Source organism: Dasypus novemcinctus, chromosome 3, assembly GCF_030445035.2.
Source record: "Dasypus novemcinctus isolate mDasNov1 chromosome 3, mDasNov1.1.hap2, whole genome shotgun sequence".
Lineage (NCBI taxonomy): Eukaryota > Metazoa > Chordata > Mammalia > Cingulata > Dasypodidae > Dasypus > Dasypus novemcinctus.
Genome location: NC_080675.1, coordinates 121,176,627 through 121,197,117, shown reverse-complemented (window position 1 = coordinate 121,197,117; position 20,491 = coordinate 121,176,627). Strand labels below are relative to the sequence as shown.

The window sequence follows — 20,491 nt, the reverse complement described above, 5'->3', positions numbered from 1 at the left end:
AAGTCAATCATCGACCTGACTTTCCTTATAATGACACTTTTCTCCCCAATATTCAACTTATAACCTAGTAAGAGCAAATGAATGGAGCATCACCTTAGAAGAGACAGAAACCAAAAATCTGACTTTTCTTATAATGAAACCAAGGAAGGATGGTATTATAATAAAGATGGAGTAATTCTAATCCCAGAATATGTAATCTCAGAACACTACTTCTATCAGAGCACACATTTCAGAAGAGATGCTACTTATTAATGGCTAAAAGGCTGCATTATAGGACCATTTATAACTAAAGCTGATTCAAGCACCTGGCCAATCTGGTATCACAGATTGGTTACTGTGTGCATCAGGCAGTAAGCCCAATTTGGCCAGCAAAAGTCCATACTGATAAAAATAAAAGGAGGAAAAGGAAAAGTACTTCCTTATAGTAGAATTACAACCAATAAATGTAAAAGATATGATGGAATTAGAAAAATCACCACTTGACAACCATTATAGTAATAATTGATTAAGGCAAGAATCATCAATTGGTGCTAAAAGTAGTGGATGAATGTTTGATAAGAACTGGGATATTAACATATTCACAAAGTACCTCACCAAAAATACCTGTTAATTACAAAAAAGAAAATAGTAATCTTACAGTGAAAAACTAGGCAGATGCCTCCTTAACCAAGTGACCCAAGTTAACATCATTGGTAATGGGACAAACAGACAACATGTGCCTCTGATATGATGTACTGAGAACATGAAATCAGTTTCCTGGTATTCCTACCAAAAAATACATAACCTGAATCTAATCATGAATATTAGATAAACTCTTTTTAAAAAGAATAATTTTTTAAAGTGTAATCATGCCTCTTATGCTGCATTCAGAAAATTACAATTAGGGTTTTAAATACACTAGATGAGAAAAGGGGGAGAGGAGGCTGAAGGGTAATCAAGCCGCAGATCTTAAGGGGATTATATGCCACACTGAGGAACCTGGCCTTTAACACATAGGCAATGGATGTGGACAAATGGTTAAGGATGGAGTGACACTGTCAATTTTGCATTTTAAAAAGCTCACTGGGAAGAGTATTGAAGATGAATTGTAGGAAGGCAACACAGAAACAAAGAAATCTAATAGGAGACCACTGTAATAAACCTAGAAAAAAAATGCTGAATGGAAAGATAAACAGAAAAGGAGAGTTAGAGAAAGCTTTCCAATGAAGCAATAGTTAAACTGAATTTTAAAGGTTGATGTCAGTCAACTGGGGTAGGGTAAAGCATTCTAGACAAATGGAATGAAAAGGCTCAGCATGTGGCATGTGGAAAATTACAAGTAATTAGGATTTTAAAAACAATAGATGAGAAAAGGGGGAGAGAAGCTAGAGAAGGGTGAAAATTAAATTAAGGTAATAGTAAAGAATTCTAGAATTGGTAGCTAATTAGATGTAGGAAAGAGGAGGAAGAGTTAGCTCCCAATTTTCAGCTTAGAGCTCTCTGTGTAGAGGGCTAATGTTTCTGCCTATGAAAATTTTATACAGATGAAGTTCAATCTGAACTTGATCCTTATTAATTTACTTCTACAAGCCCAACAAAGACAAACAAGGTGAAGTGCCAGTAGCAGAATCAGAGTGAGTCTCCTAAACTGTTTTTATAAAATGATTTTGATTTTTATAAAATGATCAAAAATCAAGCTTTGTAAAAGAAACAAAAAAGAAAATCAAACGTCTTGACATTTTTCCAAACTACCTTGGAAAGGCAGTCTAGTGTCTTATTACAGCTGCTCCATTCCCTAGAGGCTTATAACAGCTTTACCTTTAAAATGCATGGAAGCTATAAAAGGAAACATGGAAAATATTTTTCTTTAATAAAGAACTGCTGTGTACAGTGCTTCTCTAAACTTTATGCCTAATCCTCTAATAATGAAGTAGTATGGGGAGTAGCTACACTTTTACCAGTCTGGGTTAGTCACCAGCAAATCTCTGTCTCTTAAAATGTAGTTACCGAAAGTTTTCCCAGTCCCCCAAAAGATTTTAATGAGCATTGTCAATATTGAGGGGAAAATGCTCTTACAAAGATCACATTGTTAAAGGGGAATTCGCCCAAGTATCTCTTGACCCAAATATCTCACTATGGTGCTCTGAATGCTCTTTTGACTTAAGGGTTTCTGTTTTTTGGGGTTTTTTTTTAACAGCAGCATTAATAAAAGAACATAAGAAACAAAATAATGATTGTAACAAATAAAATGGATTTACTGTAAGGACTGATAATCAGAGCATCATAGAATTACGATGTGGTTCACACAGGGATTGATCAAAGATGAATTAAACTGTCAGGAGAAAAAGACATGTATTTTCAATTGTACTTTGTGACCATGGGCAAGTCTCCTACTTGGTCTGTGGTTCTGTTTTTTCTTCAATGTCAGTATACCCAGTTTTGACATTATAGAAAAGTTTAATTTTTAATATGAAGTTAGTATTAATTGGTTACTGGTAAGTATTTTTATGGTAATTCATAGCACCTGCTCTATACCTCATTTTCCTCATCTCCAAATTAAGGATAATAATAAAACTCACCACAAAGGAGTGTTTTGAGAGTTAAATAGGTACTCAATAATTATTGGTTATTAATATTTTACTATAATATTTGAGAACTTATTATATTAAAACGGCACTTCAAAGTATGGATAATTGTCACTGAGGAGAAAGGGGGATTTGAATTCCTACTCTGCTTCTTTCATCACAATAAATTCCTCCTAGATCAGAAATTCAAATACAAAAATGAAATAGGGGAGCAGATGTGGCTAAGGCAGTTGGGTGCCTGCCTCTGGCATGGGAGATCCTGAATTCCCAGTGCCTCCTAAAGAAGACAAACAAACAATGAGCAAAAAACAATAAGGAGATGAGAAAAAAAATGAGCAAAAACACTGAGCAAGAGAATGAGCAAACAATAAGCAGACAATGAGAAAAAAACAAAACAAGCAAGGAGCAGATATGGCTCAAGCAGTTGGGTGCCTCCCTCCACATGGGAAGTCCTGGGTTTGGTTCCTGTTGCCTCTTAAAGAAGGAAACAAGTGGACATATCAGAGATAAAGAGAAGATTCTGAAAGCAGCAAGAGAAAACAAAGCATCACATACAAGGCAACCTCAATAAAATTAAGTGCTGATCTCTCATCAGAGACCATGGAGGCGAGAAGAAACTGGTATAACATATTTAAAGTACTGAGAGGGAAGCGGACTTGGCCCAGTGGTTAGGGCGTCCATCTATCACATGGGAGGTCCATGGATCAAACCCCAGGCCTCCTTGACCTGTGTGGAGCTGGCCCATGTGCAGTGCTGATGCACGCAAGGAGTGCCATGCCACGCAGGGGTGTCCCCCACGTAGGGAAGTCCCACGCCCAAGGAGTGCGCCCCATAAGGAGAGCTACCCAGTGTGAAAGAAAGTATAGCCTGCCTAAGAATGGTGCCGCCCACACAGAGAGCTGACATAACAAGATCACACAACAAAAAGAAACACAGATTCCCGTGCTGCTGACAACAACAGAAGGGGACAAAGAAGACGCAGCAAATAGACACAGAGAACAGACAACCAGGGCAGGGGGGTGGGGAGGAGGGGAAATAAATAAATAAATAAATAAATAAATCTTTTTTTAAAAATGAAAAAATAAAGTACTGAGAGAGAAAAACTGCAAGCCAAGAATTCTGCATCCATACAGGCCCTTGTATATCCTGCCATAGCCTATAGAATTGAGTGGGAGAGAGTGTAAACTACAACGTAAACTATAATCCATGCTTAGTGGCAATGCTCTAAAATGTGTTCATCAATTGCAATAAATGTTCCACATTAATGAAAAGAGAGGTTAATTTGGGGGCAAGTGGAAGGTGTGGGGAGCGGGGCATGTGGGAATCCCTTACATTTTTTCTATAACATTCTATATAATCTAAGTATCTTTTAAAAATAAATAAAAAATTCATTTAAAAAAAAGAATTCTGTATCCACCAAAATTTTTAAAAAAGAATTCTGCATCCAGCAAAACTGTCCTTCAAAAATGAGTTTAAGGGAAGCGGATGTGGTCAAACTGATAGGGTGTCTGCCTACCACATGGGAGGTCTATGGTTCAAACCCAGGGCCTCCCAACCTGTGTGATGAGCTGGCCCATGCACAGTGCTGATGCACGCAAGGAGTACTGTGCCATGCAGAGGTGTCCCCAGCGTAGGGGAGCCCCATGCACAAGGAGTGCACCCCGTAAGGAGAGCTGCCCAGCGCAAAAGAAGTGCGGTCTGCCTAGGAATGGCATCGCACACACAGAGAGCTGATGCAACAAAATGACGCAACAACAACAAAAAACAGACACAGATTCCAGGTGCCACTGACAAGAGCACAAGCAGACACGAGTACAAGCAGACACAGAAGAACACACAGCGAATAGACACAGAGAGCAGACAATTGGGGGGAGGGGGCCGGGGAAGGGGAGAGAAATACATTTTTAAAAATTTTTAATTAAAAAAAATGAGTTTAAAGTCTTCACTAACAAAAACGGAGTATGTTACCAAAAGATAAGATTTATAAGATGGGGAGTGCCGCAGCCTGAAAGGGAAAAAAATGGGTGAGAGACTTGGAGAAAAGTGTAGAAATGAAGATTACGAGGAAAGGTAGCTTAAAGGGTAAAAAGATAGACAATAGTAAGATATGACAACAGAAAACCAAAGGGTAAAATGGCTGAACTAAGTAACCCCATTACAGTAATAACATGGAATGTTAATAGCTTGAACTTCACAATCAAAAGACATAGACTGACAGAATGGATAAAAATGTATGAGCTATGGAGGCTGGCGGACTTGGCCCAGTGGTTAGGGCATCCGTCTACCACATGGGAGGTCCACGGTTCAAACCCCGGGCCTCCTTGACCCATGTGGAGTTGGCCCATGCGCAGTGCTGATGCGCGCAAGGAGTGCCATGCCATGCAGGGGTGTCCCCACGTAGGAGAGCCCCACACACAAGGAGTGCACCCCGTAAGGAGAGCCGCCCAGCGAGAAAGAAAGTGCAGCCTGCCCAGGAATGGTGCCACGCACATGGACAGCTGACACAACAAGATGACACAACAAAAAAATAAACACAGATTCCCGTGCCGCTGACAACAACAGAAGCGGAAAAGAAGACACAGCAAATAGACACAGATAACAGAAAACGGGGTGAGGGGGGAGGAATAGAGAAATAAATAAATAGATCTTTAAAAAAAGAAAAAGAAAAATGTATGAGCTATCTATATGTTGTCTACAAGAGACCCACCTCAGATATGAGAACACAACCAGGTTGAAAGTGAAAGGCTGGAAATAGATATTACATGCAAATAATAACCAAAAAAGATCTGGAATAACGATGCAAATTTTAGAAAAATAGAGTTTAAAGGCAAAACTGTTATAAGAGATTAAAAAAAAAAAAGGTCATTATATATTAATAAAAGGGGTAATTCCCCAATAAGAACTAAAAAATATTTATGCACCTAACCTGGGTGCCCCAAGATACATGAGGCACACTGGCAAAACTGAAGGAAGAAATAGATGTCTCTACAATAATAGTTGAAGGCTTCAATATACCACTCTCAGTATTGGGTAGAACATCTTGACAGAGGATAAATAAAATAACAAAATGCTTGAATACTATGATAAAAGAATTAGACCTAACAGACATTTATAGAATATTACACCCCAAAACAGTAGAATATACATTATTTTCAAGTGCTTATGGATCCATCCCCAGGATAGATCATATGTTGAATCACAAGGGAAGTCTCAATAAATTTTAAAATACTGAAATAATAGAAAACACTCTCTGTGATTGTAATGGAATGAAGCTGGAAATCAGTAATGATGGAAAAAAGGGAAAATTCATAAATACATGGAGATTAAACAACACACTCTTAAATAATCAGTGGGTCAAAGAAGAAATTGCAAGAATTTCAGTAAATATCTTAAGCAAATGAATATAAGAACACAACATATCAAAAACTATGGAACACTGGCAAGGCAGTGCTTAGAGCAAAATTTATAGCCCTTGATGCTTATGTTAAAAAAAAGAAGAGTGCGCTAAAATTGAAGATCTAACTGTACACCTGGAGGAACTAGAAAAAAACCAGTAAACATATCTCAAATAAAGCTGAAGGAAAGAAATAGTAAAGAAAGAGCAGAAATAAATGAAATGTAGAACAAAAAAAAAGAGGGAGGGAGAGAATCAAGAAAACCAAAAGTTGGTTCTTTGAGAAGACCAACAAAATTGACAAACCCTTAGATGGACTGACAAAGGAAAAAAGAGAGAAGACGCAAATAAATAAAATTAGAAATGAGGGGGGGACATTAACACTGACCCCGCAGAAATAAGAGAGATCATAAGAGAATACTTTGAACAACTGTATACTAAAAAACCAGACAATGTAGATGAGATTGACAAATTCCTAGAAACACAAGAACAACCTACACTAACTCTAGAAGAAATAGAAGACCTCAACAAACCAATCACAAGAAAAGAGACTGAAAGTCATCAAAAACTTCCCAAAGACAGTCAGACTAGACAGCTTCACAAATGAATTCTACTAATCATTCAGAGATGATCTAATACCAACGCTGCTCAAGCTCTTTCAAAAAATTGAACAGAAAAGAACACTACCAAACTCATTCTATAAAGCCAACATCACCCAAATACCAAAACCAAAACAGATACTATGAAAAAAGAATACTACAGACCAATTTCTTGCGACGGCTTGCTCGGTCGGTAGAGGTGGGGTCTGGCTGCGGACGAGGGGTCGGTCCAGCTCTGGACGAGGGGTCGGTCCCGCTTGGGACGAGGGGTCGGTCCGGCAGCAGACGAGGGATCGGTCTCACAAGGGGTTGCGCGGTTCGGCTGACGGGGTCGCCCGGCGAAGCCGGCGACGAAGGGGTCGCCCGGAGAAGCAGGCGACGAACTGGGGACAAGGGAGGCCAGGCCCTTGTCGGGGGCTCTCAGGACTGGAGGGCGCACGGCAGAAGAACTACCGCAGAGACAAGGTAAACACGCAAGTCCACTTTACTGAGGGAGAGGCAACAGTTTTATAGGGGCTGGGGAAGGCTGATTGGTCGAAGCCACGCCCTGTTCTGATTGGTTGCCGGCGAAAGGTCAGTGGGCGGTACTGGATGGGGGAGGGGTGGTGGTTAGGGATTGGCTGTCGCTGTTGCTGAGGGAAGGGGCAGGGTTTAGGGATTGGTGGCTGCTGTTGCTGGGGTGGAGGGCAGACTTGAGTTTCCCGCCCACGCCTGGCTGTTGCTGCTGTTGGGGGAAGGGAAAAGGGCAGACTGGATTTTTCCGCCCACGCCTGGCTGTTGCTGCTGTCGGGGGAGGGGAAAAGGGCAGACTGGAATTTTCCGCCCTGCGCCTGCGCAGGGAGAAAGAAGAAGAAGGGTGCCGCCCCACAGGCATCGTGTGGCGCCATCCGGGAGGAGGGGCGGCCGCGGAAGCATGGCTGCCGAGAAGGGGAGACCCGAGGGCACTCTGCGCCCATGCCGAGCTCCCTTCAGGGGTGGCGGTGAGTCCAACCAGCCACCCTATTATGGGGGCAGCGGCTTGGCCTACCGCAGCCGCTCCCCCGCCGGGCCAGCAAACCACTCTTCAGCCCGAGCGGTGACCGCAATTTCGCTCATGAATATAGAAGCAAAAATCCTCAACAAAATCCTTGCAAACCAAATCAAAAAGCACATTAAAGAATTATAAACCATGATGCAGTGCATTTTATCCCAGGTATGCAAGGACAGCTCAACACAAAAAAATCAATTAGTATAATAAACCACATTAATAAACTAAAGAAGAAAAAATCTCATGATACTCTCGATTGATGCAGAAAAGGCATTTGACAAAAAAGAGCATCCTTTCTTGATAAAAACACTCCAAAAGATAGGAATAGAAGGAAGACTTTTCAACATGGTAAAGTACATATATGAAAAAGCTACAGCTATCATTGTACTCAATGTTTCGGCTGAAAATTTTCCCACTGACGTCAGAAACAAAACAAGGATGCCCACTGTCACCACTGTTTTAGAAGTTTTAGTTAGAGCAATTAGGCTAGATGGATAAATAAAAGGTACCCAAATAGGGAAGGAAGAAGTAAAACTTCCACAATTCGCTAATATGATCCTACATCTAAAAAATAAAAAATTTATAAAGTTGGATGCCTCTCACTTCCTGACTTTAAAGCATATTACTTAGCTACAGTAGTGAAAACAGCACGATACTGGCATAAAGACAAATTGGCCAATGGAACTGAATGGAGAACTCAAATAGACTCTCACATCTACAGTTAAGTAATTTTTGAAAACGTTGTCAAGCCCATCCAGCTGGGCCAGAATAGTCTGTTCAACAAACGGAGCTGGGAGAACTGGATAGCCATATACAAAAGAAAGAAGGAGGACCCCTATCTCACACCTTATATAATAATTAACTCAAAATGGGTCAAGGACCTAAATATGAAGGCAACAACCATAAAACTTTTAGAAGAAAATGTAGGAAAACATCTTTAAGATATAAGTGGTAGTTTCTTAAACCTAACACCCAAAGCACAAGCAACAAAAGAAAAAACATAGATAAATGGGAGGGACCTCCTCAAAATTAAACACTTTTGCACCTCAAAGGACTTGTCAAAAAGGTGAAAAGGCAGGTGACTCAATGAGAGAAAATATTTAGAAATCACAAATCTGATAAGGATTTAATATCCATGATATAGTAATATAAACAGATCTCACAACTCAACAATAAAAAGACAAACAACCCGATTAAAAAACGGGCAAAAGAGGGAACAGATGTGGCTCAAACAGTTGAGCTCCCTCCTCTCCCACATGGGAGGTTCCAGGTTTGGTTCCCCATGCCTCCTGAAAAAACAAAAAAAAAAAAAAAAAAAGAACAAGCACAACAAATGAAAAAAAAACAACTCAGGGAAACCAATGTGGCTCAGTGGTTGAGCAGTTTCTTCCTACATATGAGGTACCGGGTTCAGTTCCCAGTACCTCAAAAAATAAAATAAAATAAAATAATGGGCAAAAGACTTGGATATTTATACAAAGAAGAAACACAAATGGCAAAAAAAAAAAAAAAAAAAAACCATGAAAAAAATGTTCAATATCACTAGCAATTAAAAAATGCAAATCCAAACTATAATGATATATCATGTCAACCTATTATACTGGTCACTATTAAAAAGTCAGAAAACTCTAAGTGTTGGAGAGATACGAACACTTATTCATTGTTGGTGGGAATGTAGAATTGTACAGCTACTATGGAAGACTGTTTGGCAGTTTCTAAGGTAGTTGAATATAGGTTTGTCATGTGACCTGGCAATACCACTACCAGGTACATAACCAGGAGAACTGAGAGCCATGACACAAACAGACATTTGCACATCAATGTTCACAGCAGCATTATTCATGATTTCCAAAAGAAGGAAACAATCCAGGTGTCCATCAACTGATGAATGGATAAACAAATTGTTGTATATACACATGATGGACTATTATGCAGCATTAAGAAGAAATGAAGTCGTGAAGCATATGACAACATGGATGAACCCAGAGGACATTATGTTGGGTGAAGCAAGCCAGTCGCAAGAGGACAAATACTGTGTAACTATGCTATTATCAATTAAATATATTGTTTAAACTCATGGAGTTAATAATTAGAAATATAGGTCACCCAAAAATAGAAATGAGGGTAGAGAATGGAAAGCTGAGGGTTAATCTGTGCAGAACTGGTTTTAAAAAAGGTTGCTTGTAAATCCTTGGAAATCAATACAAATGGTGAAAGCACATCATAGTGTCTGTAACTAACAGAGCTATTATATGGGTATGACATAGTGTTTCCAACTAACAGCTATTATATAGATATGGGTTGAAAGGGAAAGTCTAAAGACATGTAAATTATGAGAAGGAAAGCTAAAAATGTAACAAGGGATTTTATAACTTCATGTGAAATATGAATATGGGTAATATTGCATATATATGACTTTTTACAAAACAGGAATAAACTAGAGAGACGGAAACAATGCAGCCATGTACACCAGAGGAAGCATAGAGAGACTGAGAGGTGATGACTTTTTGTTGTTGTCTGTTATTATTTATTATGATTATTATTACTGGAATGATGAAAATGCTCTAATAATGATTGAAGTGATGAATGCACAACTATGTGATTATACCAAATACCACTGCTTTTACACTTTGGATGGATTTATCCTTTTTAATATGTATCAATAAAATTGATTTGCTAAGAAATGTTACAAGAGATAAAGAGGGACACTTTATAATGATAAAAGAGTCAACTTACCAGGGAGAACAATTATAAACATATCTGCACCTAACAAGAGAGCACCAAAATATATGAAGCCAAAGCTGAAAAAAGAAAAATATATAATTCAACAATAATAAAAAAAAATTCAACAATATCCATTTCAATAATGGATAGAACAACTAGACAGAAGACTAACAAGGAAATAGAACCCTTGAAAAACACTATAAACCAAGTAGAACTAGCAGTCATCTAAAGAACATCCTACCCAACAAGAGCAGATTCTTCTCAAATATACATAGAACATTCTCCAGGATATACTATATATTAGGCCAAAAAAAAGAAACAACAACAACAAAAGAAAAAATCCTCAATAAATGTAAAAGGACTGAAATAATACAAAGTACATACTCCAACCACAATGGACTGAAATTAGGAATGAGTTAAAAGAAAGAAATTTGGGAAACTCACAAATATGTGGAAATGAAACAAAACATTTCTAAATAAATAATAGGTCAAAGAAGAAATTTAAAGAAAATTAAAAATACTTTGAAATGAATAAAAATGAAGACACAACATACCAAGACTTATGGAAACAGCTAAAGTAATGATTAGAGGAAATTTGTAGTTGTAAATGCCAATGCTGAAAAAAGAAAAATCTCAAATCAATAACCTAATCTTTCACATTAATACACTGGCAAATAAGACCAAACTAAACACACTAAACCAAACACAAGGAAGTAAATAATAAAGGTTAGAGCTGAAATTAATGAAATAGAGAATAGAAAAATAGAGAAAATAAATGAAACCAAAATTTGGTTCTTTGGAAAGATCAACAAAATTGGCTAAGCTTCTGAAAGACTAAGAGAAAAAAGAAGTCTCAAATTACTACAATCAGAAATGAAAGAGGAACTATTACCACTGACCTTGCACAAATAAAATGATTATGAAGGAATACTCTGAACAACTGTATTCCAATGTATTAGATGAAATGAACAAATTCCTAGAAAGAGACACATTATTTAAACTGACTCAGGAAGAAACAGAAATTCTGATTATACCTGTAACAAATAAAAGATTGAATTAGTAATTTTTAAAACTGCCCAATAAGAAAATCCCAGGCTCAGATGGATTTAGAGACTATATTATCTAGAATTAACTAAAAATTAACCCTTCTAAAATGAATAAGTGGTGGCTAAAATAAATTTCTGCAAACAAAAAAATTGCTTGAAGCTAATTCTTGTATTGCCCATATCAGTGAAAAACAAGAAAATGGCACAGTATGTATTTATCAGACTTTTATTATAATCACATCATATGCCACATATATTGCATGATCAGCCATGAACAGCAGAAACATTGAATATTAATTTTTTAATGATTTAACTGCATTAGATTGGGGGGAAAATAATATGAAGTCTCAAGAAGACTTCTCTTCCAAATGGGAATTTAAGAGTATAATTTAGAAATATAGAGACAGAGACCAGAAGAAACAATTAAAGAGGAATTAAAAGTAGTTTTCTCTGGGAAGCGATTGGAAATCAAAGATTAGGAGTTAGTGAGGACTGAAGAGTCTCTACATAAGACTTGCAATATTATTAGACATTTTGTTTTATTCTAATGTTTTTTAAATATTGAAAATAACTTCAAAATATAATTTTCTAACCTGTTTAAAATTTTTCCACCCAAAAGACTTCAGTGGGGTTTGAATCCATTTGTTAACAATACAAAAATGCAACACATTCCAACTAGCTTATAAGAACACCAACATCATTTTACCAGCCAAAAATTGGGATTGAAAAATGAGCATCATAACTTACTACGTGCATCAGCAATGCACATCTACAATTTGAATCTATGTATCTTTGTGAGGTGTCTTCTTTTTGGCCATTAAAACCAAGGTCATAAAAATAAACTAAAATATATGTTGATCATTATGATTAAAATCATATAAAATGGAATCAGAAGAAATGTATATGTGAACACCTTCCGTTCTCTGTAAAAACTAAACTACAAGGGACCATGTTACTTTCATGTAACAAATTTCTCATGAATCTTATTTGAATCCGGTCTTTAACAAAGTCTTAATTCATGCCAAGAGTACTGCAAAAGGACCTCCAGAGAATAATATTAAGACACCGAGAGACATTCAGAAGTAGTCCGAAGCTGTGCTGGTCTCCGATAATAAATAAAATACTGCTTCTTTCTGGCAACTAAAGATACACCGTGTGCAGGCTTAAAGGTGAAACAGCATTTGTTGCAGACTGTCACATGATAGTAATAAAGCAGGAAGTAGTGAGAGCTTGAGAACTTGGTGTAAGAGAAGGTAGCCAAAAAAAAAAAAAAAAAGAAGTAAATGTTGGAAAGCAGCAGAGAAAGAAGAGAAAGAAGTCAACCAAAGAGAAACTGTTGGGCTAATTAACAGGTGAAAGACTTCACTCTAGGAGATTCATCTTACATGCCATTGCAAAGTATCTCCAAGAAGCTCTTAAATGAAAACATCCTTGGCTTGGTATCACTAAACTATTAATTATTCCGTAGCTAGGTACTGGCAGCAGAATGATTTCCTAAGTGGCAGTTTTAAGAGTCAGTGATTTTTTTTTAAGAGGGTGCAAAGACCAAGAATTTTGTTTCATTATTTTAAATAAATATTTATAAAGGGAATTTTAAAAGCACGATCAGCTGGCAGCTAACAAAGAAAAAGAGGTCATCATTGATTTGGACATTTCAGGTCAAGCCCAGTAGAAAGACTGTACTATTCTCAGCAGGAAAGGGGAAAGCAGGATCTGCAAGGATGCAGCAAACACTCAACCCTTAGGAGCAGTCAAGGTTAAAGTTGTCTGCGCAGTGGTCTTGCAAGCCCAGCCACGTGGCCTCATAGAATCCCTTACAGTTCTGTCTGCTCGCAGGTGCAGAGGCAGCACCCCAAGGTAGCAGCCAAAAACCGTGGACCCTAACTGCGCCCAGCCAACCCGACCAATCCCAAAAAGCAGCGTCTCTTCTCCCCCACCTCGGATATTCTGCCACCTGGACCCAAAGCGTGGCAGGGTACTCCGCAGCCATATTTAGCCAGATCGTTTTCTCTTCTGCAGTTTCAACTGGCAATAGCAAAGCTCCGGAGGCAATCACGAGACATCTGAGGCGGGGGCCTCTTTCTTCCGGGTGACACTAGCTCCCACCCTGCGGAAATCCTGCAGCTTCCTGAATCTGCTGATTCCAGTCTGTATGTCCCGCCTCCAGCTCCTCCTCTCCAGGATCCAGGACCTTGTGACTACTCAGCGACTGTCAGAGGCAGCAACCTTATTGCTGTGCTTATTACCTGGTACCCTTCGCACATCTTTGTCGTCTATCTCAGGCTACCTTTTCCCACTTCTCCCTTAGCGCCACGGAGGGAAGGTTGCTTTTGTTGTTGGTATAGTTGTTGTTAGGGCCAGCAGCAAACAACAATAAAATGCTTAAAATAGCTATTGCTTCTTACTGATTGTGGATTATTTTTTCTATCAGGCAGCATAAAATTAACGCAGCACTTGATTGAAATGTATTTGCATTTGTATCCAGAATAGAGGCATGTGGCAGTCTTTCTAGAACACAATTCATAGTGAAAAGAAGGAAATGGATTTCAATCTGCAAGAATCCTTAATACCCAGTTCAACCCCTTAAATATTCAATTACCTAAAGAAATCTCAGGTACCTTATCTAAACAAATACACAACTCCAACCTTTCTTTTCTTCATAATTCCCCTATTTATTTTCTTAGGTATTTATTGTCTGTCTGATCACCTCCACCATCACTACCACTAGAAGGTAAGCTCCTTGAGGGCAGCAGCCACATATGCCCAGCACCTAGAAGAATGCCTGGCAGATAAGTCTTTAATAAATAGGTAAGACGAACTGAATAAAAGGTAAAGTGACATGCCTAAGATCTCACCGCTAATAGGAATCAAAATGCTAATTAAAATTCAGGTTTATTAAACTCTAAAATCGACTGCATTTAGTACTTCAGAATGCTGAGATTAAACCAGGGAAGTCAGCTGGCAAAACATTTATTACAAAGTTTCCTAGTTGAAAAGGTTTGGGTCAACAGCCCAGCACAGTAGGAATAGTAGCATAACTCAGACGCAAGAAGTTGCCCCTAGAATCTGTGTGTGTGTGTCTGTGTGTATGTGTAAGAGAGGGAGGGAGGAAGGGGGAAAGAGGAGGGGGGAATCCAAAGTGTGAATTGACAATATCAAAGGGTTGCTAAGAGTAGAAGCCCCTTAGTATCCCCTTGGGTTGTTACAATAATTGGCACACCATGGAAACAAAGTTACTCTTGTCTCAAGGCTGCTTTCTATTATTTTAAACGACTCCTTATCATTTTCAAATGAAGCAATTTTATCTTTTATTTTGTAACTCACTTCCTGGTATGATGTATATTATGGTTTACTCTTGGATATGGGTAGGCATAAATGACTTCTTATAAATAATTTTTAATGAGGAAGGACCTGAGTAATATATATCTATAAATTTTAGAATCATCAGTAAATATAGAAAAGGACAGAATCATTTTTTAAAAATACACATTTGTTTCTAATACATCATTCTATTTTACATTAATGGAAATGTTTTTGTATTCCAAAGTTTGGAAGCTTTGCAAATTTTTTTTAAAAAGTCCAAAATAAACTCTTATGGAGTATGAAAAATGAACACGACTATGTAAATTGTTTCATAAAGGAATACTTCCTACTGAATGTGTATTTAATGACCAAACATTAAACTCTGACAAATAAAACCTGATGGCAAATCATAAATTTGGATCTTGGAAACATTTCTGTTGCAGTCTTAACAAAACTGATGCAAACTGATAGCATTTAGAAGAGGGGAGTACCTTAAAAACAATTAGTGAAACTCCCTTTTTTAAAAAATGATTGGCCCAAAATAAAAGAGAAAGGGCTAGAATTAAAACTACTAGTCTGGGGTCCATAGTACTTCTAAATGTGTGACCTTTGATGAGATTCCAGTACAGGTGTTCAAAAAACAAATGATTGAAACAATTATTCTTATACCAAAATTAAAATGTATATATTGTAATTTTTAAAAACTTTTTCTTAAAATAACCTGTTCTCAAACTACCAGAGGACCCCAAGTAGTCAACAACAACAACAAAAACCCACAAAACTAATAGTCCTTTCTTATACTATCTTTCTTATCCCAGGCCCCTTATTAAATAAGCACTTTACATATTTGTTCTTTTTTTAAAGATTTATTATATATATATATTTCTCTCCCCTTCACCCCTCCATTGTCTGCTGTCTGTGTCCATTTGCTGTGTGTTCTTCTGCATCCGCTCACATTATCCAACAGCACTGGGAAACTGCATCTATTCTTTGTTGCATTATCTTGCTGCATCAGCTCTTCATGTGTGTGGTGCCACTCCTGGGTAGGCTGCACTTTTTTCATGTGGGGCGGCTCTCCTTGTGGGGCACACTCCTTGTGCAAGGGGCACCCCTATACAGGGGCGCCCCTGAATGGCAGCACTGCACATGCGCCAGCTCATCACATGGGTCAGAAGGCCCTGGGTTTGAACCCTGGACCATCCATATGGTTGACAGACGCTCTATCAGTTGAGCCACATCCACTTCCCTACATATATTATCTCTTTAAATCTTGACAGTCCTAGGGGGTAGAAAAATACTCTTTTTGTCAATTTTAAGAATTATTCCTCTGGCTCACTAGACATTTGTGACAGTGGAAATGTTTACATCTTACAGTATTTTTATTTTCACAAATCTTGAAACTCTCAATTCTTTATTTCTTGCATGTGGGCACATTTTCAAAAAGTTTAAAGCCTAAATTATAAGCTAATTTCATGATAAACTCTTATGCAGAAATCTAAGCAATAAAAAAGAAATTGTTTCCCTTCAAAGGATATTCTCTCTGTTCAGAGAAATTACAATAAAACAAACAAAAATAAACAAAAAGTAAAATGAAACAAAACAAAAATTTGATCTAAGGGCCAAATAAAAGTATGTGTATCACACAGACCTGGCTAACTCCTACATATGTTTAGGTACCAGCTTAGAAATCACTTCTTCTGGGAAGTTTGCCATGTTCCTTGTGCCCCTTCCACCTTCAGAACTAAATCTCTGAGCACACTCTACTTGCCCAGACTTAGCAATTATTACATCAGTATTTAATAACCTGTTGTGTTCTTGTCTATCTATTCTAGAGCCTTGCTACTCAAAGTGTGGTTTGTGGTCACCAGTCCAGCTGTATCAACACCCCTGGGAGCGTAGTAGAAATGCAGACTTGAAGCCCAGCCCTATCAAGTTAGAATGTATAAGGCAAGTTAAATATGTAATTTTTACATTTCTCAAAGCCACTCTAAAAAAGAGTAAAACAAGTGAAATTAATTTAAATATGTTTAACCCAATATATCCAAAATTTCATTTCAAAATGTGTCAATTGGGGAAGCAGACTTGGACCAATGGACAGAGTGTCCACCTACCACATGGGAGGTCTGCAGTTCAAACCCAGGGCCTCTTTGACCCGTGTGGAGCTGATCCATGCACAGTACTGATGCATGCAAGGAGTGCCCTGCCATGCAGGGGTGTCCCCTGCATAGGGGGGTGCCCCATGCGCAAGGAGTACGTCCCGTAAGGAGAGTCGCCCAGCACAAAAGAAAGTGCAGCCTGCCCAGGAATGGTGCCACACACACAGAGAGCTGACACAACAAGATGATGCAATAAAAAGAAACAGATTCCTGGTGCTGCTGATAAGGATAGAAGCAGTCACAGAAGAACAAGCAGCGAATGGACACAGAGAGCAGACAACTGGGGGGGGGGGGGGGAAGGGAAGAGAAATAATTAAAAATAAATCTTAAAAAAAAAATGTATCAATTGGCAACAGATGTGGCTTAAGCAGTTGAGCTCCCACATCTCATATGGGAGGTCCCAGGTTGGTTCCTGGTGCCTCCTAAAGAAAAAACAAAAAGATAATGAGCAGACAATGAGCACAAACAAATGCGCAAACAATGAGCAAAAACAATGAACAAAAACAATGAGCAAACAAATGAGGGAGTCATGGAGGGATGTAATCAATATAAAAAATTACTGAGGGAAGCAGATTTGGCTCTACTGATACAGCGTCCACCTACCACATGGGAGGTCCAGGGTTCAAACCCAGGGCCTCCTGACCTGTGTGATGAGCTGGCCCACACGCGGTGCTGATGTGTGCAAGGAGTGCCATGCCATCCCCCGTGTAGGGGAGCCCCATGTGCAAGGAGTGCACCCTGTAAGGAGAGCCACCCTGTGTGGAAAAAAAAGTGCAGTCTGCCCAGGAGTGGCACTGCACACACAGAGAGCTGACGCAGCAAGACAATGCAACAAAAAAGAGATGCAGTTTCCCAGTGCCACTGACAAGAATACAAACAGACACAGAAGAACACACAGCAAATGGACACAGAGAGCAGACAATGATGGGGGAAGGGGGAGAAATAAATAAAAAATAAACCTTTAAAAAAATTACTGAGATTTTAATTTTTTTCACAATAAATCTTTGAAATCCAATGTGTATTTTACACATACAGTACATCTCTATTCAGAATAGAAGTGATTCACTGCCATACTGGTCAACACAGGTATAGAGTATAAGCTCCTTGAAGGTATGAACTACTTTACTCTGGTTTAACAGAATCTGACTCTGTGTCCAACAGGCACTCAGTGGATGTTTAATGAAGGAATAAATGAATAAACTGAGATTAGATTGGTTCAAACACTTTAGAGAAAATAGCTACTTCACTGAGTTGTGAAAATTTTTAAACCATCCCAACTCTTACCTCCAGTCACTTTTCATCCTCTTGAACCTGGTTTATGGATTTATAGCTATCTGAAATTAATTATTTATTAAGTTTTTGTTTATTACCTCTCCTCCACTAGAATTTATAGTCCTTGTTTAATCCTTTGGTCTATCACTATTCATTCATTGAACAAATATTTGGTTCAAGCAGATGAGCTCCCACCTACCACATGGGAGATCCTGGATTTGGTTCCCAGTGCCCCCTAAAGAAGACAGAAAGACAGTGAGCTGACACAATATGCTGACACAACAAGATGATGAAACAAAGAGATCAAGGAGGAAAACACAGTAAGAGTCATGACAAAGCAGGGAATAAAGATGGCTCAAGTGATTAGGCGCCTCCCTCTCACATGGGAGGTCCCTGGTTTGGTTCCAGGGCTTCCTAAAAAGACAAGCACACAACAAACAGACACAGCAAGTGCAAACAATAAGGAGGGAGGGGACAAATAAATAAATAAATTTTTTTAAAAAAACAATGTATTGCGTAGCACTATCCCAAACACTGGGGATACAAAAAATCAAATAAAAAATTCCTGCTATCACTGCAATTAATATTAGTTTATTTCTAAAAAGACGCAAACACTGTGTGCAGTACACTTAACATTGTTAAAATGAAATCTAATAAACAATTGGCTTAATCTGATTTTGAAGTTAAAAGTTTGCATTTCAGGGACACGGACTTGGCCCAGTGGTTAGGGCATCCATCTACCACATGGGAGGTCCATGGTTCAAATCCCGGGTCTCCTTGACCCGTGTGGAGCTGGCCCATGTGCAGTGCTGATGCACGCAAGGAGTGCCATGCCACATAGGGGTGTCCCCTGAGTAGGGGAGCCCCACGCGCAAGGAGTGCGCCCCATAAGGAGAGCCGCCCAGCGCAAAAGAAAGTGCAGCCTGCCTAAGATTGGCGCCACCCACACGGAGAGCTGACACAACAAGATGACGCAGCAAAAAGAAACACAGATTCCCATGCCACTGACAACAACAGAAGCGGACAAAGAAGACGATGCAGCAAATAGACACAGAGAACAGACAACTGGGGCAGGGGAAGGGGAAGGGGAGAGAAATAGATAAATAAAATAAGCCTTCAAAAAAAACAAGTTTGCATTTCAAGTTCATCGTATACAAGAGGCCATGGGAGCCAAACAGCACACTAGTTGCTCCAATTTAAAACTATATGCTGATTTGTCTTTTTTTTCTTTTTTTGACCCAGAAACTAAATATAGTGCCACAGATGTTCATATTTGACAATACCAATATTTGCCATAATATCCAATATTGTCTATAAGAAGTTTATTATTATAATCTTAAGCAATTATTTCTTTTTCTTTTTTTTTGATATACATTTGCAAGAGATCTCTGGTGACTGACACAATTCAAAGATTTTCCAGGAAAACAATAAGATAGCAATAACAATCTATATCATCAAACATTATCTTCTATAGAGATAACACAGTTTTAAAAGTTTTGATTCTCAGATCAGGCAAAAAAAAAATCTAAGTCATATAACAGCAATAATAGTACTAATAACTCACCCAGAATCCAGAGCTCCAAGCATTTAAACTAAATACTTAGTTGGGGGAGGGAGGAGTAGAGAAAAGGTAAGTAGAGATTCTGAAAAATAGGCAAAAACTGGGAGGAATGGTGAAATGGTCTAGTTAAAATGTCAAACAGTAGTCTCAAGCAGATTCTATTAAATAGAAATCTGGAGGTCTTCAAAAGGGAAAGGAGGTAGTATAGGGGAAGTGGCAAAGGAAGTGCAGCTACAGCATTCCTATGCACAAATTGTCAATTAAGGACTGTCTGTACTACTTTATTCCACAGGGGGAATCACTTAAGATTAAAGAAATTTATGGATTTCACTAAATGAAAGAAACAAATTAAATTACAGTATAACTGTGTCAGTCCACTGCTTTGCTCCCAAACCATACAATTTACTGAAAAGTGGGTTAGTTTCACAAAATTAGGGAGGTAAGGTACATTTTCGGTGGAAATAAAAACGGGTGGGCACTGGAGATAGCAAAATAGCAAATAATAAAATGGTGTAATTGCATCACAAAAAATAGATGCCCCATCTCAAAAAACACAGTATCTATAACTGTAAGCAAGACAGTTCCATCCACCTACTCCATGGACTCTAAGCCCCCTCTCACTCAGAAACGGAGTGGGCATCATTATCCCCATATCCTCAAGATTGAGGAATAAACAAACACAGGGGGGGAAAGCAATTATGAACTAAGGTAGATTTATTTATTATTATTCTAGCAATGGAAGAATTTGTAACAATGATATAAAAGCAGAGGTTACCAAAGGTACTGAGAGGAGGAGGAGGTGGGAAGAATAGGTGTAACATGGGCATTTTCAGGACAATGGAATT

At 38.5% G+C, this 20,491-nt stretch overlaps 1 protein-coding gene across 3 annotated transcripts in view; it reads right to left on the bottom strand.

Annotated features, from left to right (window-relative positions):
• Window positions 1-20,491, bottom strand: part of GALK2 (galactokinase 2) — a 210,146-nt gene that overhangs the window by 179,686 nt on the left and 9,969 nt on the right. The window contains exon 1 of one of the 3 annotated variants that reach the window (XM_058294171.2): window positions 13,292-13,726. The exons of the other annotated variants lie outside the window; for them this stretch is intronic. Within the exon in view, the coding sequence (XP_058150154.1) occupies window positions 13,292-13,344 (53 nt within the window). The 5' untranslated portion in view covers window positions 13,345-13,726. Of the gene's footprint in view, window positions 1-13,291; window positions 13,727-20,491 lie in introns of those variants that run through there. 3 annotated transcript variants of the gene reach the window in all.